The 14,206-nt window shown below is 38.5% G+C and overlaps 1 protein-coding gene across 2 annotated transcripts; it reads right to left on the reverse strand.

Annotated features, from left to right (window-relative positions):
• Positions 1–1,386: 1,386 nt before the first annotated feature.
• LOC306848165 (tumor necrosis factor receptor superfamily member 5-like) lies at positions 1,387–13,899 on the reverse strand. 2 transcript variants are annotated; one of them, XM_079382539.1, is made up of 8 exons: positions 13,743–13,899; positions 10,747–11,058; positions 7,990–8,115; positions 4,794–4,949; positions 4,554–4,641; positions 4,289–4,477; positions 3,438–3,477; positions 1,387–3,224 (listed from the first exon to the last, which is right to left on the reverse strand). In XM_079382539.1, the coding sequence occupies exons 2-8, from the start codon at positions 10,871–10,873 to the stop codon at positions 3,210–3,212; spliced, it is 741 nt and encodes a 246-aa protein (XP_079238665.1). In that variant the 5' UTR covers positions 10,874–11,058; positions 13,743–13,899; the 3' UTR covers positions 1,387–3,209. The 2 variants fall into 2 exon arrangements, 1 of the variants encoding a protein (XP_079238665.1); XR_013782210.1 differs by having other exon boundaries at positions 2,086–3,224; positions 3,566–4,477.
• Between the last annotated feature and the right edge of the window lie 307 nt (positions 13,900–14,206).

A 14,206-nucleotide genomic window follows, 5' to 3' on the forward strand; every position in this document is an offset into this window, starting at 1 on the left:
TTTTTGTAAAGAGTTAACAGTGATATTTTAGATTCTCATTTGAATATGGAAATATGATTCCTCCTACAATATTTCTATGAGTAAATCACTGACAGATAGCCAGCCCCCATCAGCCAATCCCTGGGCACAGTTAGTAATCTTGTTGACATCATCCATAGCAATAAGGTCAAACACACCCTTTCTCTTAAGATTTCTTTCCATTTCTTAGTAAAAGTTGCTCTCAGCAGGTTTGTGAATAGGTTTTAAGAGGAAACTTTTACCTAAGAACTTTTACTGATATTTAAGAGAACTATCAATTCAACAGCAATTCTTTTAAATCCCATAAACAATGCTATTTTTTCAAAGCAGCTGCTTCGATAAGAATACAATTTCTTTCTTCTCAAGATCCTAAAAATGTATATTTGGCATTACCCAATCAACTTGACAAGCAGTGAATATATTCATTAAACCCATTTACCAACACAAAAGCATAAGTAAAGCACTTACTTAAGATGTTTCTCACAGCTGCAGACCAATCTATTGAGAGGGGAGGCAACAGGAATGAAAAAAAGCATGTGGCTTGAAAGGGACTGATTGTGTACAATTCTTTGATGCAATGTATCCCATTGTTAAGATATTATTACAGTTTTTCAGTGGCTGTAATAAACTGAGCTTGAGCTTGATCTACTTTCAATCTTTAAACATGCTTCAGCTCTCTGAACACTGCTTAGTTGGTTAAGTTTCATGAAAATTTGACAAACCTGACATAACTAGTATGAAAACATTACTGCAAAAAGAAATATATTTAAATGTATTTTATTTACGATAATGTGTTTGTATTGTTTTGTAAAGCATTCACCCTGTTGGACATGACTTGACACTGGCACAGAAGGAGAAAGATGTGATTGTTTTAGCTGGAGAAAAGAAAAAAACTCAAACAATGACTGACTTGTATGTGGAGTCTTTTTTGTGTATCTGTAGTGTAAGCTTTGTCTGTCGGGTCAGAGAGAGTCCTTTTCATGTTCCCAGGATTGTGTGTTCCCCAGAATTACATGGCACATAACAAACACGACAAAATGTCCTACTGTGTGTTCACAAATTAGCAGGCAGCAGACACAAATACTGAAGGCTTTTTTCACCTTCAGCACAAAGTAATGTGTTCTACTGAGTAAGAAAATTGCTACTATAGCTAAAACAGTAAAACAAATACATTAAAATGTGTTTTTATACTTTACTTTGAACCGTTGCATCCAGCAAAAATAGTCCTTTATTGCTTATTATCCTGTGAAAATGTAATCTTGTCTCAATCAGAAGAAAAATAAGCAGAGATCAAGCACTGGGGATAGACTTGAATTGACAGAAAATTTACTTTTTCACTATGCTACTGACCACATTGACTGCTATAGTCAATGTCAAACACTGTTGTTTATTAAAATCAGGAAAGGAGTTGTTTGTTATAAAAGAGTTGAGATGACAAGTGTGACTGGAACGAACAGGAAATGGTACACCCTTTTCTGAAATGGTTATTTTGAACATGCATTTCCTTACTTGTACTCAGAATATACTAAGAAATATCATGTAACATGAAAAAAAATCACTTTTGCACCTATCTACAACATGCTGTATACTACCACTGTTACACACAACAAACAAATATTACTGAGTGCAAAACCAAAACTATCCCACAACAAGCATTTTTTTACTATGCAAATATAAAGCATTAATATCATTGCAATATACATTTGAAAATAGTCTAATTGAAATATGTTTTTGCAGTTTATTGGAATGAACTGGGGCCATTTTCACAAAACATCAAGGCTAAAAGTAGCTACTAACTTGCTGATTTAGAAGAAACTTCTAAAAAAGAATGGGTGCATCCATCCTAATTTTAGGACTCCTACATTTTTTGCTCTATGTTTAGAGTAAAACCAGCTAAAACAGTAAAACCAGCTAAAACAAGAGGACTCCTAAATCTACGATCAAATCATAAACAATCGTAAAATCATAACAAACATTTTAGAAACATTTCACGATTATTTCCCTTTAATTATGTCCTTCTTGAATCCTGTAACATTACGTCCAGGGAACACAGGACGCGGGAATTTCAATGAAAGTGAGTTTTTTAATAACGAAGAGCAGTGTGGGACAACGTCTCCAAGCAAAGGTTACAATTAAGACAGGACAATGAAACTCTAGAAACTAAAGGCTTATAAAGACATACAAACTAAGGCGCAAACCAGATGAACACAGGTGAGCAGACTTAACAATGATTTACTAATAATGAACTAATGATAAGAACCGGAACAAAACCAAATAAGGGCAAACAGGAAATTCAGTCACTCCCCCCTCCCGGAAGGTGCGTCCCACGCCATAACAGTTCCACCGGGGAGGGGGGGTGGGTGCCCTGGAGGCTGGTCCGGCGGCCATGGTGGGTCAGGGGAATCCGTGCCCTTGGCCTGGCCACTATGGCCATGACTATATGGCCCTCCCAAAAAAAAATTCTTGGGGAGGTCCACCTCTGGGGGGGCGCTCTGAAGGGCGCTCGGGAGGCATGGACACTTGGGGGCACTCTGGCAGAGCGGGTACTGGAGGGACTGGCCCTGGAGAAGCGGGCACTGGAGGGACTGGCCCTGGAGAAGCGGGCACTGGAGAGCGCCGACGAGGAGCGGACACTGGAGGGCACTTGAGAGGAGCGGAGCTGGCCAATCTGGGGAACTCAGGAGACAGAGGGCTACAATACTGTACAATACTAGAATACTGTTATTGCCTTTAAAGCTGACAAAATGTGATAACTAAAGCACTATAACAAAAACACACAGATAGGCTCAAATTTTAAGTGATTGCTGACTTTGTTTAAAAAAGAAGCTGTTATCATACATTTAAGTAATCCTTACAAAAATATTTAATTGTGCAAAAGCAACAAAATACTGTTTCTGTAAACAAGTGTCTTATAGAAAGTGATAATGCAGTTGTAATATGATGGCTCATGTACTTGTTGTTGTTATATTCAATATTACTATTATTATTTCATTAGTAATTGATTAATAGAAGATGGCAAAATCATTTAATGCTGTTTGACTTTTTGTTTCATTGACTGTGGCTCAAACTGCTAAATTTCAGGCTTGATAACTCCTTCAGTAAATGTAGTGAAATATCTGAGTAGTGTAGAAACTGTAGTCATTCGCAGGTTGTCAGGACTTGTTCTTCTGTTTCAAATAGTTCAACAATTTTCATGCCGCCAACAACTGAAAAAAACAGTGGAGCATTACTTTTCAGCTTGCAGAAGCACAAAGAATGTTTCGCATTAATTTAATTAAATAAACAGTCAAACGATGGAAGAGCAAACTATTATATAATTCACATAATTAAAATCTAATATTGCATTTTTTAAGTTTTTCAGCATATATATAAGCTGAATAACTGCATCTTGCATATCTTTGTCTATATGATATATTTACCTTTTGAACTGTCGTTTTCACATAAACCATTTCCTGTTTCCTTTTGAACAAAAACAGACATTTCTAAAACTTAGTAAACAAATGTTGTTTTAACTTCTCTTTCATGTAAAAAGTTGAATATACTGTACCTGTATCCCTGTATGAACAGAAGAGAGAGAACAGTATAAGTATTAATATAACTAATAATAAACTACCAGTTAAACGTTTGTAATAATTATGATTTTTTTATGTTTTAGAAATGCATCTTTTATGCTTTTATTTGCTCAAAACACAGTAAAAACATTAATACAGTAAAATATTATTACAATTTAAAAGAAGTTTTATATTTTACAATATTAAACATATGATGGTAAAGCTGAATTTTCAGCAGCCATTACTCCAAGTCTTCAGCGTCACAAGAACCTTCATAAATCATTTTAATATGACATTATTAAATATTTGTATTATTATCATGGTTTAAAACAGTTTTTGCTGCTTAATATTTTTGCGGAAACCCTGATGTAATTTATTTCAGGTTTCTTTGATGTATGGAAACATAAATGAATGACATTGATTTGAAACAGAAATATTTTTTATTGTCTTTTCTTTTTAATCTTACTAACCCCAAACTCTGAATGCTACTTTATCACAAAAATATTAAGCAGCACAACTGTAATCAACATTCATAATAATAATAAATCTGTGTAATCCTCTCTACAGCACCATCATTGTTAAGTGTAGTAATATAAAGTGTATATGAATGATTGTCAAAGTGCCCCAGCCTGACCTGATTGTTGGATTTTCATAGAAAATTCCATTATAGAAAAAACAACAATTATAGATCTCATACTACAAACATAACTGAATAACACTTACCTGAACTTTTAGATTGTTTCTTCTTCCAAATATGTTTAAATATGAAAACAATTATTACTATAATTAATATTAAAGTAACTATAAAACTAGGGGCCATTATTGCCACAGCTGTAGAGGGATTTCCACATTCAGTGTCAGATGAATATGTTCCTGGATTTGTTTCAGTAAGTCCCAGGGCCTCACATCTGTGAATAATATACAGGATAAGATTTGTTGAAAAATAACCAACAGCACACATAAACAGCAAAAGTGAGCCCTTACTTTGCGTGTGGTAAACAGGATGAGAAAGATCCGTTTGAATATGTGTCACCTGTACAGTCAGCACATATAGTATCTGTGGAGGCAGTACCTGTAGATACAGTGAGCAAATTATACTGTCACTGTTGTGTTTGTTTATTCATTTCTTCCTTCTTCTATTACATTTAATGCAGCACAGATAACAATAAACAATGTTTTGTTATGTTTATATAATAGGATTTTTATTTTTTTTAAATAATTTACCTGCTTGTTTGATATATTGTCCAGGGCTACATTCCGAATGTTGCACAGCTAAAGTACAGCTGACTTTCTTTTTTTCTATGCAGTAGAATCTCTCCAGTGGCCCACAAATAGTATCTGATGACCGAGTACATACTTTATTCACTCTTAAACCGTGGCCTAGGATAAAAAAATATTATGCGTTGCATTACTTGTCTTTTACGCCTTGTTCATACTGTCAGCCCAAATCCGATTTTTGTGCAAATCTACAGGGAGTCCGATTTTTGAAAATCTGTTTCGAACTACATTCGTATGTGGTTTGGAATCCTATTCAAATCACATTCCTGAAAATCCGTTTCAGTCTGAACAGATCAAATCTGTCAGATCAGATCAGATTTAACATGTTTCACACCATGTAAAACATAAACATGTCAGATGTTTTTGTAGAAAAACTAAAAAGCGTTGTTGCAGAAACAAGCTTTGTTGCGATACTGCAAGTCAATCGGAAAAGGACAATAAACTGCTAGTATACACCTCTTTGAGTTTTGAAACCAGCGGTGATGGCAGCACAGAATAAAGTCACACATTCCAGCTTCCCACGTTTCTGCCGCTGCCTCATAAGAGGAAATATTATCCAGCGTGATGGCAACATGTATCGTTATCGTTAAGCCCTGTTCACACCAAGAACGACAACTATAAAGATAACGATATTAGCATCCACACCAGCGAATAATATCGTCTGTTTATTCTAAGCGCAAATTCTCCAGCTCGTTATAGCAGGATGGATTCTGATTGGCTGTCAATGTTTGTACCGTTCATCAGCTAGAAAAAATCGTTCTGAAAGCGATTCCAAATATATCGTTTCTCTGTGACTTTATCGTTATAGCTGTGGTGTATACTCTGCTATTCTTCAATATTGAGAAAGATTTTTAGAACTATATCTTTAACATTATCCTTATAGTTATCGTGCTTGGTGTGAACGGGACTTAAGACAACATCTGTATTGCAAACTGTATTGCTGTTATTGTTGTTTTTAACATAGGCATAAAAATGCAACAGAATTGTCATAGAAACCAATGCACATTCTGTAAAACGAAAGAGTGCTTTTGGACACACAATCGGATATGAACAGTTGTGATACACTGTGTGGACAGTCAGTTATTCAAATCAGATTCCATCCGGATATGCACAAAATCAGATCTGGGCTGACAGTCTGAAGGAGGCTTTAGAAGAAACTTTCACCGTTACATCTGAAGCCACTTACACTATGTTCTTTTTCGGGACAGTTTCCCTAGCTTGCAACTCTTCAGTTCCCTTTCAGTCAGTCACTCTCAACGTCACGGATCTCGCTTAGTGAGACCAATCCACATTGAGTGTAAACTAAATGAGCCAATGCACATTGGCATGCGATGATTGCATCCAGGTGCCGCTGATCGCAGCGCGAGTACAATTAGCCAGCAGGTGCAACGCAATCTCAGCTTTTTGTTTCTGATCTTCTTGTTGCGAGCCCTGGCCTACACCAAAAAGGGGGCGCAGGAGGCTCGCACTGGACACTGGAAGGGGCAGCATCCATGGCCCTTTGTTAGGGATCCCAATTCTTCGTTCATTACCGACGTGACGTTGAGAGTGACCGACTGAAAGGGAACGTCTCAGTTACCTATGTAACCCTTGTTCCCTGAAGGAGGGAACGAAGACGTCACATCCCGATACACGATGGCTGCTGTACCACTGCTGAGCAGCCGGGTCACCGGCTCGTCTCCTCAGCGAAAACCTGAGTATCCTGCGATCCGCGGCGAAGTGGATTGGAATCTCTATGTGAGATCCCAATTCGTCGGTCATTACTGACGTGATGTCTCCATTCCTTCCTTCAGGGAACAAGGGTTACATACGTAACCGTGACGTTCTTAAATCACTTGAACAGACATGATTCCCTTTCGAGGGAACTCAAACTGCATCCTCTAGAGGTCGCCTTGACCTTCACGTGACCTGTGTTTGAAGCACATGCGTAAACACAACAATAACATTGGATGGTGACAGCCTGTGACGTCAGCATAGTATATAGTATAAAATGGCACCAGGAGAATACGTCATCCACTTCACTCTGGTGAGCTTGGGTTTTGTGGTCTACTTGACCTTCCCAATTAGGTTCTCCTCCTCTAGCAATGGTTTCAACAGGCTCTTTCCAAGCCTTGCTGTGTGGGATCCCCCTCCCCTTACTGAGGTATTAGATTGAGCATATGAGTTCTCCTCTCAATCTGAGTCAAGTAAGTACTTCCTCACAGAGCTCCCTCAATTTAGAGGGTTTCCTATGAGCATGCTGCTACCAGGAGCAGAGTTATGTGTGTAGTTTGAACATGTGAGGTTTCCTCTCAATCTGAGAGTCAAGTACTCCACTCCTGTGAGCTCCGTGAGGCAGTCATACCAGGTTCATAGGCCTTCATTGGCCTCCCTGATGGTCTGCCCTCATGGTTGAGTTTGGCAGTGCTCTTTTCTCTTCAGAAGGATCACCTATGAGCATGCTGCTCCCAGGCCGAGCATGCAAGTTCTCCTCTTGTACTGAGAGTCGAGGACTCTGCTCCCTAGAGGTCTCTGATGCAGTCATACCAGGTTGCTAGGCCTCCTTTTGGCCTCTCAGACACACTATCTTCATGGCACTGAGTGCTCTGTGCCCTTTCTGAAATCCATGTTTATGCCAAGCACACATGCTGAGCATCTTGTGCCCTTTCTAATATCCATGTATATGGTAAGGTTTACCAATGACAAACACTTCCCGCTTGGGCTGGGGTACGGTCAATGATTGCTGTCCAGCTCATGGGATCTGGAGAGAGGATTCTCCTTCTCTGGTCCAGTGGAAGGTGTTTATTTCTGGTACATTGCAATTGCCTTTGCACTGGACATCTTTTTGTCATATCAGCCCTTATCAGGCAAGCTATTTTGGGTATGTAGTTCAGGTATGTAGTGGATGACATATTCTCCCAGCACCCCATACTATGGTCGCGGTGGTAGTGAATTCATAGGCTGTCACCGGCCAATGTTACTGTCGTGTTTAGACATGTACTTCAGACACCACGCTGAAGGTTCCCCACAGCAACCGCTTGAGGATGTAGTGTCTTTTTCCCCTCTCAGGGAACCATGGTTACATGCGTAACCTGAGATGTTTTTCACCATCAGTCTTACATTTTCAGATGAACATATATCAAGTGGAAATGGAAACACTCACTTGCATCACATGCACTACAGGGAAAGCATTCCATGAGGCCATTTGGCTCATCAATGAAAGTTAATGAAGGGCATGGAACACAAGTTGTGCTGGTGTCATCTGTGCAGTGCCAATGAACACGGTTTCCTAAATAGGCAGCACATAAAATGTGTTGTTGATTTCAAACAATATTGAATAATATTTTTACCATTTTGGAAAAAATAAGTATCAAAATATCAGAGTATTTAGAAAGCATTGGAAAGCCCTTTATAATTTCATATAATTAATTAGATAATTAAGTAAAAGAAAAGCCCTTTATAATTTGTCTGCATATACACACACACACACACACACACACAGATATATATATATATATTGTGACGAGTCGGCTGCCTCCCCCCTGTCCATCATCACCACCCCGTCCCTTATTCGCCGCCCTTCACCAGGCTCCCGACGGGAGTGGGTGTGTGAGAGAGAGGAGGGGCGCTGAAACAGCCAGGGCTGGCGGCGTGTGATGAGGCGCACCTGACGTGAATGGAGCCTCATCACCGCCGCCGTTTAAACTCCGAGCGCGCCGCTCCTCGGGAGACCGGTCTCTTCCCCGTGCATGCACGCTGGTGTCCTCGTGGGTCCAGGAAAGGGAGCGTAGAGGGAACTACCTGCCGCCGCCAGAGACGCGAGCGGCCGGACCCGCAGTCCGGCCGACACTGCACCCGCGATACGGCCGTCGGGCAAGGACGCCGGGCCGTGGAATCCCGTCGAGCACCCGGGGATTAAGGAGTTGGACGAAGCCGTCACAGAAGCCGCCGTCACCCGCGCCCCGGGACCTCCAGACGGGAGCGCGTGCGGCCGCCGGACTCCGCCCCTTACCTGGACCCTTCCCTCCTGAACACTGCCCTCCTTCACGAGCCCCGCAGCACAACGAGGACACCAGATCCCTGTTTATTTTGGACACTTTTCCCCCTTTGGACACTTTATTTTAAATATTGTTTAATAAAAACCTCTCCGAGGCTTGACGCCACGCCCACTGTGTCTGTCGTTGGCTCCTCCCGCCACTATATATATATATATATATATATATATATATATATATATATATACAGGTGCTGGTCATAAAATTAGAATATCATGAAAAAGTTGATTTATTTCAGTAATACCATTCAAAAAGTGAAACTTGTATATTAGATTCATTCATTACACACAGACTGATATATTTCAAATGTTTATTTCCTTTAATTTTGATGATTATAACTGACAACTAATGAAAGTCCCAAATTCAGTATCTCAGAAAATTAGAATATTGTGAAAATATTGAAGACCCCTGGTGCCACACTCTAATCAGCTAATTAACTCAAAACACCTGCAAAAGCCTTTAAATGGTCTCTCAGTCTAGTTCTGTAGGCTACACAATCATGGAGAAGACTGCTGACTTGACAGTTGTCCAAAAGACGACCATTGACACCTTGCACAAGGAGGGCAAAACACAAAAGGTCATTGCTAAAGAGGCTGGCTGTTCACAGAGCTCTGTGTCCAAGCACATTAATAGAGAGGCGAAGGGAAGGACAAGATGTGGTAGAAAAAAGTGTACAAGCAATAAGGATAACCGCACCCTGGAGAGGATTGTGAAAAAAAAAAACATTCAAAAATGTGGGGGAGATTCACAAAGAGTGGACTGCAGCTGGAGTCGGTGCTTCAAGAACCACCACGCACAGACGTATGCAAGACATGGGTTTCAGCTGTCGCATTCCTTGTGTCAAGCCACTCTTGAACAAGAGACAGCGTCAGAAGCTTCTTGACTGGACTGCTGCTGAGTGGTCCAAAGTTATGTTCTCTGATGAAAGTAAATTTTGCATTTCCTTTGGAAATCAAGGTCCCAGAGTCTGAAGGAAGAGAGGAGAGGCACATAATCCACGTTGCTTGAGGTCCAGTGTAAAGTTTCCACAGTCATTGATGGTTTGGGGTGCCATGTCATCTGCTGGTGATGGTCCATTGTGTTTTCTGAGGTCCAAGGTCAACGCAGCCGTCTACCAGGAAGTTTTAGAGCACTTCATGCTTCCTGCTGCTGACCAACTTTATGGAGATGCAGATTTCATTTTCCAACAGGACTTGGCACCTGCACACACTGCCAAAGCTACCAGTACCTGGTTTAAGGACCATGGTGTCCCTGTTCTTGATTGGCCAGCAAACTTGCCTGACCTTAACCCCATAGACAATCTATGGGGTATTGTGAAGAGGAAGATGCAATACGCCAGACCCAACAATTCAGAAGAGCTGAAGGCCACTATCAGAGCAACATGGGCTCTCATAACACCTGAGCAGTGCCACAGACTGATCGACTCCATGCCACGCCGCATTGCTGCAGTAATCCAGGCCAAAGGAGCCCCAACTAAATATTGAGTGCTGTACATGCTCATACTTTTCATGCTCATACTTTTCAGTTGGCCAACATTTCTAAAAATCATTTTTTTTTAATTGATATTCTAATTTTCTGAGATACTGAATTTGGGACTTTCATTAGTTGTCAGCTATAATCATCAAAATTAAAGGAAATAAACATTTGATATATACCAGTCTGTGTGTAATGAATGAATCTAATATACAAGTTTCACTTTTTGAATGGTATTACTGAAATAAATCAACTTTTTCATGATATTCTAATTTTATGACCAGCACCTGTATATATACATACAAATACTTTATGGCAGAATAAAGCAGACAACAAGATTAAAAAATATATTAATAAAGTTTAGCACTATATGTTATAACTTGCAGTCTTACCAGGGACGCACATTGGGCAGCATTGCTTGTGTATCTCATATTCAGCATGAGCACATTGACAAGAACAAAGTTCATAGTTAAGAGAAATAGTAAGTGTAAAAATAATAATGATCCTAAAAGGGAACATAGTCACAGTCTAGATCTATTCAGTCAATGTAACACTTCTTGCATGTCATTAGTACTGTGCTGTTTACATCACAACCTTCAGAAGCTTCACATGCTGTGATGTTCAAGATTCTTCAAGACTCAGTTCTTGTACAGGTTGTGTTTCCACAAGCTTCTTGCAGACATATGTATTCTTTGGAAAACAAACTGAAACAGAAAAAGAAGAAAAAGGATCACCTCATTGTAAACCTCCTTGTTTATACACTTCAGAAAATTATTAAAAATTTCAGTAGCAAAAGACTGTAAATGATACTATAAAAACCTGTTAACTGTTTAATGGTACGTTTCCTTACTGTATATGGTGAAAAACTGTTAATAGTTCTAATGGGATTTCATTTTGTAATTTTACAGTAAAATGCTGCTAAATGTTCAGTTCTTGGGAGTGTAAAAGAACAGGTCATCCTATAATACACTGAAAAACATTCCCTGAATTTTCGAGTTAGGTATAAACGGCGGTCGGAGCCAGCTCCAAATGGGTGGGACTAGTTAATATACCCTACACCAAACCCAATCCTAAACCTACCCTCCCTCTCGGAGGTCTCCCAACCTATACTTGCGGCGCAAGTCCCTCCCACTTGGAGGTCTCCGGGCTGCAGCGATACATACTTGGAATTCTCTGTTTGTCGGCCAACATTTGTTTTTTTTATTTGAAATAACTACTTCATAGTTATTTTTCATCAGTTAAGCACATTATAGAGTTGTATGTTAAATCTTATGGTCTTATGGTAAAAATGAATGTTTACTGCATTATTTTAGTGTTGTTTGTAACCATGATGTTGTTTTGTATTTGTGAGCGATTTTAGTAATTTGGTATATGAACATTATTTCAGTTAATGAAAACATGTTTTTACTGTAAATTTTATAAAACTTAAAATGTTGCTACAATATTTTATGGTAAAATTCTGCCAACTGACGATTTTTCCGAAAATTTCACTTTAAAAAAAAACATTTTGCTTGTGGATATTCAGGAACTAGTTTCACCCTCTCACAGATTTACTTATTTGTCTACTAATAATGTCCAACAATAAACAGTCATACATCACAAGGTAATTCTGTAATTTTAATAATTTTCTCTAAAACATTACAAACATATAGTTTATGTAATGCAAACTGGACAAGAATTTGTGTTCTTTTATTTTATTTTAATTCTACTTAAAATGACATTACTCTAAAACAGTTATTAGCTGAATGTGAATACATTAATAAATGATAATTGACACTGAACATGAATAAACAGATAAAAAATAAAACACAAAATAATAACAACAAAAATAAATGTAATAAAGGCCAAGTTCCAGTGAATGTCCTTTGCTTCCATCATTATGTATTTTGGTGTAACTGTATGGCAGTTTCTCTCTGCAGATGACGAGGTTGTGGGATTTAACAGCATCTATGTACACAAACAAGTTCAGACAGCGACTCTCTTTCATAGAATCAAAAGCAATACAGTTTGTGAGCCCTTCACAATGTTAAAAGGAAAAAGTGATAGAAAGTACTGGTAGTGCAGGTTTATGCATAAACCCGAGTAAAAATTAAAACTGGATAACAATATGGATTAATATGCGTGTCACTTACCTGCTCTCCTCAGAACAGGAGAGAAGTAGGCCATCCTTATCTAAGCTGGTCAGAGCTGTTCACACATGTTTTGTTAAACTGAAAAATGAAAAAATGCATAATTGGTAGGAAACCAGTTACAATTTGAAGGTTAAAATTTATAGACATTTTAAGGAGGATATAAAGTACCTGTTGAAAGTGTTGTTGGATGGTTGAGCTCCAGAAAATCAAAGTATTTTTTGACAGTAAAAATGTTTATCAGTTTCCCTGGTAGTCAGCTGTATGAAGAATTTTTGGGTAGGCTATCTGTGACAGTTTACTTTATTTTGCTCCTCACGTACATTTGAACTAGTGTCCTGCACCCAAATGTGTCTGAATATTTGCTTTGACTGTATATGAAAAAAAACATAACTTTTGTGAAAGAAAATTCATTTTATGTTCATTTTATGCTTCTGTATTGCAAAAACCTTTTGGTATGGCTGTGTAAAATTACAAAGGGTCTGGAGATTTCTAGCCTAAGATGTATGGACGACAAGGGAGGGGTCCATGTGAGGGTGTTGGGGAGGAAACCAGACCCAGGGGAGATGGGCCAGATGTATGGTAATGACCTGAAAGGTTATTTGGGCCCTAAAATATAAGAAGATATGCTTTTGTAGAATGATATAGTAGAATGTTGTTTTTTACTTCAACATATGTGGAAAATTACAGCAGAGAGATGTTTTGTAACCTTGTGTGTCTAGAGTGTGCAGATATAAGGTAGAGGAGCACCCTCCCCTGTCGCACACACTCTGCAGCAACTGGTGTTTCTGTATGACTGTCTGTCAATTCTTTGCAAAGAATTAAACCATTCAAAAGACTAAGTGTGAGTTGTCTCTTGCCTGATGAGGTTAAGTTAAAATTTGCCACAACACTTTCATTTCGATACAAAGTGCTCAGAGTTGAAGAAACACCAATTTATTATGCAACACAGTCGGTAAAATATAGTCATGGAAGATGAAAACAGCTAAACTGGATGGAATCTACATGGGTGGAGGAGATGGGTAAAATCACTTTCCCTTTAGAAATAAATCAAAATGAAGTATATCAAGAAATAGTACGACCATACGCTATGATAGTATCTGGTGATACAAAGACTAAATGAACACAGGCTAGCCAATTTAGGCCTATCGGTCGATATTTTTCAGCTGCCTGAGAAAAAGTCTCATAATATGCTAATTTGGAGTTTAAACCTGCAGATCACGCTTTTTCCTCAATAATAAAACTTTAAAACCACTTACCAGCAAATACAGGGCTAACACAACTTCTTCTACTTTCAGAAAACATTAGTCAAAGACGTTGGTTGTCTTCAAATATAGCGTTTCAGTTTGTATTCCTGATATGGCGTCAGATAGACCAAGTTTATGTGTGTTTTGGGGATGACTGTCAAGGAAAACCGAAACTAACCTGATTGTAGATGAAGAGTGCCCTCTAATGGTCTGAAACAGATGTTTCCTGTTAACATTGTTTTTAGCTAACATATCCAATTAATTGAAATTTTCATCGTGGGCCTGATATGCAAATATAAATAATTAACATTCAGTAAAAAAAAAAAAATATATATATATACATTTATTTATTAAAATTATATATATATATATATATATATATATATATATACATACTGTACATATATATATAGCCTATATATAAATGGAATTAAATTATATAGAATGTTGAAACTTCCTTGTATGTCAGCACTGAA

The sequence above is a fragment of the Barbus barbus genome, assembly GCF_936440315.1.
Source record: "Barbus barbus genome assembly, chromosome: 28".
Lineage (NCBI taxonomy): Eukaryota > Metazoa > Chordata > Actinopteri > Cypriniformes > Cyprinidae > Barbus > Barbus barbus.

What these genes read in the sequence shown, in the direction of transcription:
- LOC306848165 (XM_079382539.1), bottom strand. Translation starts at nt 10,873, where the DNA reads ATGTTCCCTTTTAGGATCATTATTATTTTTACACTTACTATTTCTCTT. An exon ending in CTGCCCAATGTGCGTCCCTG is followed by an intron (nt 8,116 to 10,746) that starts GTAAGACTGCAA and finishes CTGCCTATTTAG; the next exon opens with GAAACCGTGTTCATTGGCAC. An exon ending in CTGTAGTGCATGTGATGCAA is followed by an intron (nt 4,950 to 7,989) that starts GTGAGTGTTTCC and finishes TTTTTATCCTAG; the next exon opens with GCCACGGTTTAAGAGTGAAT.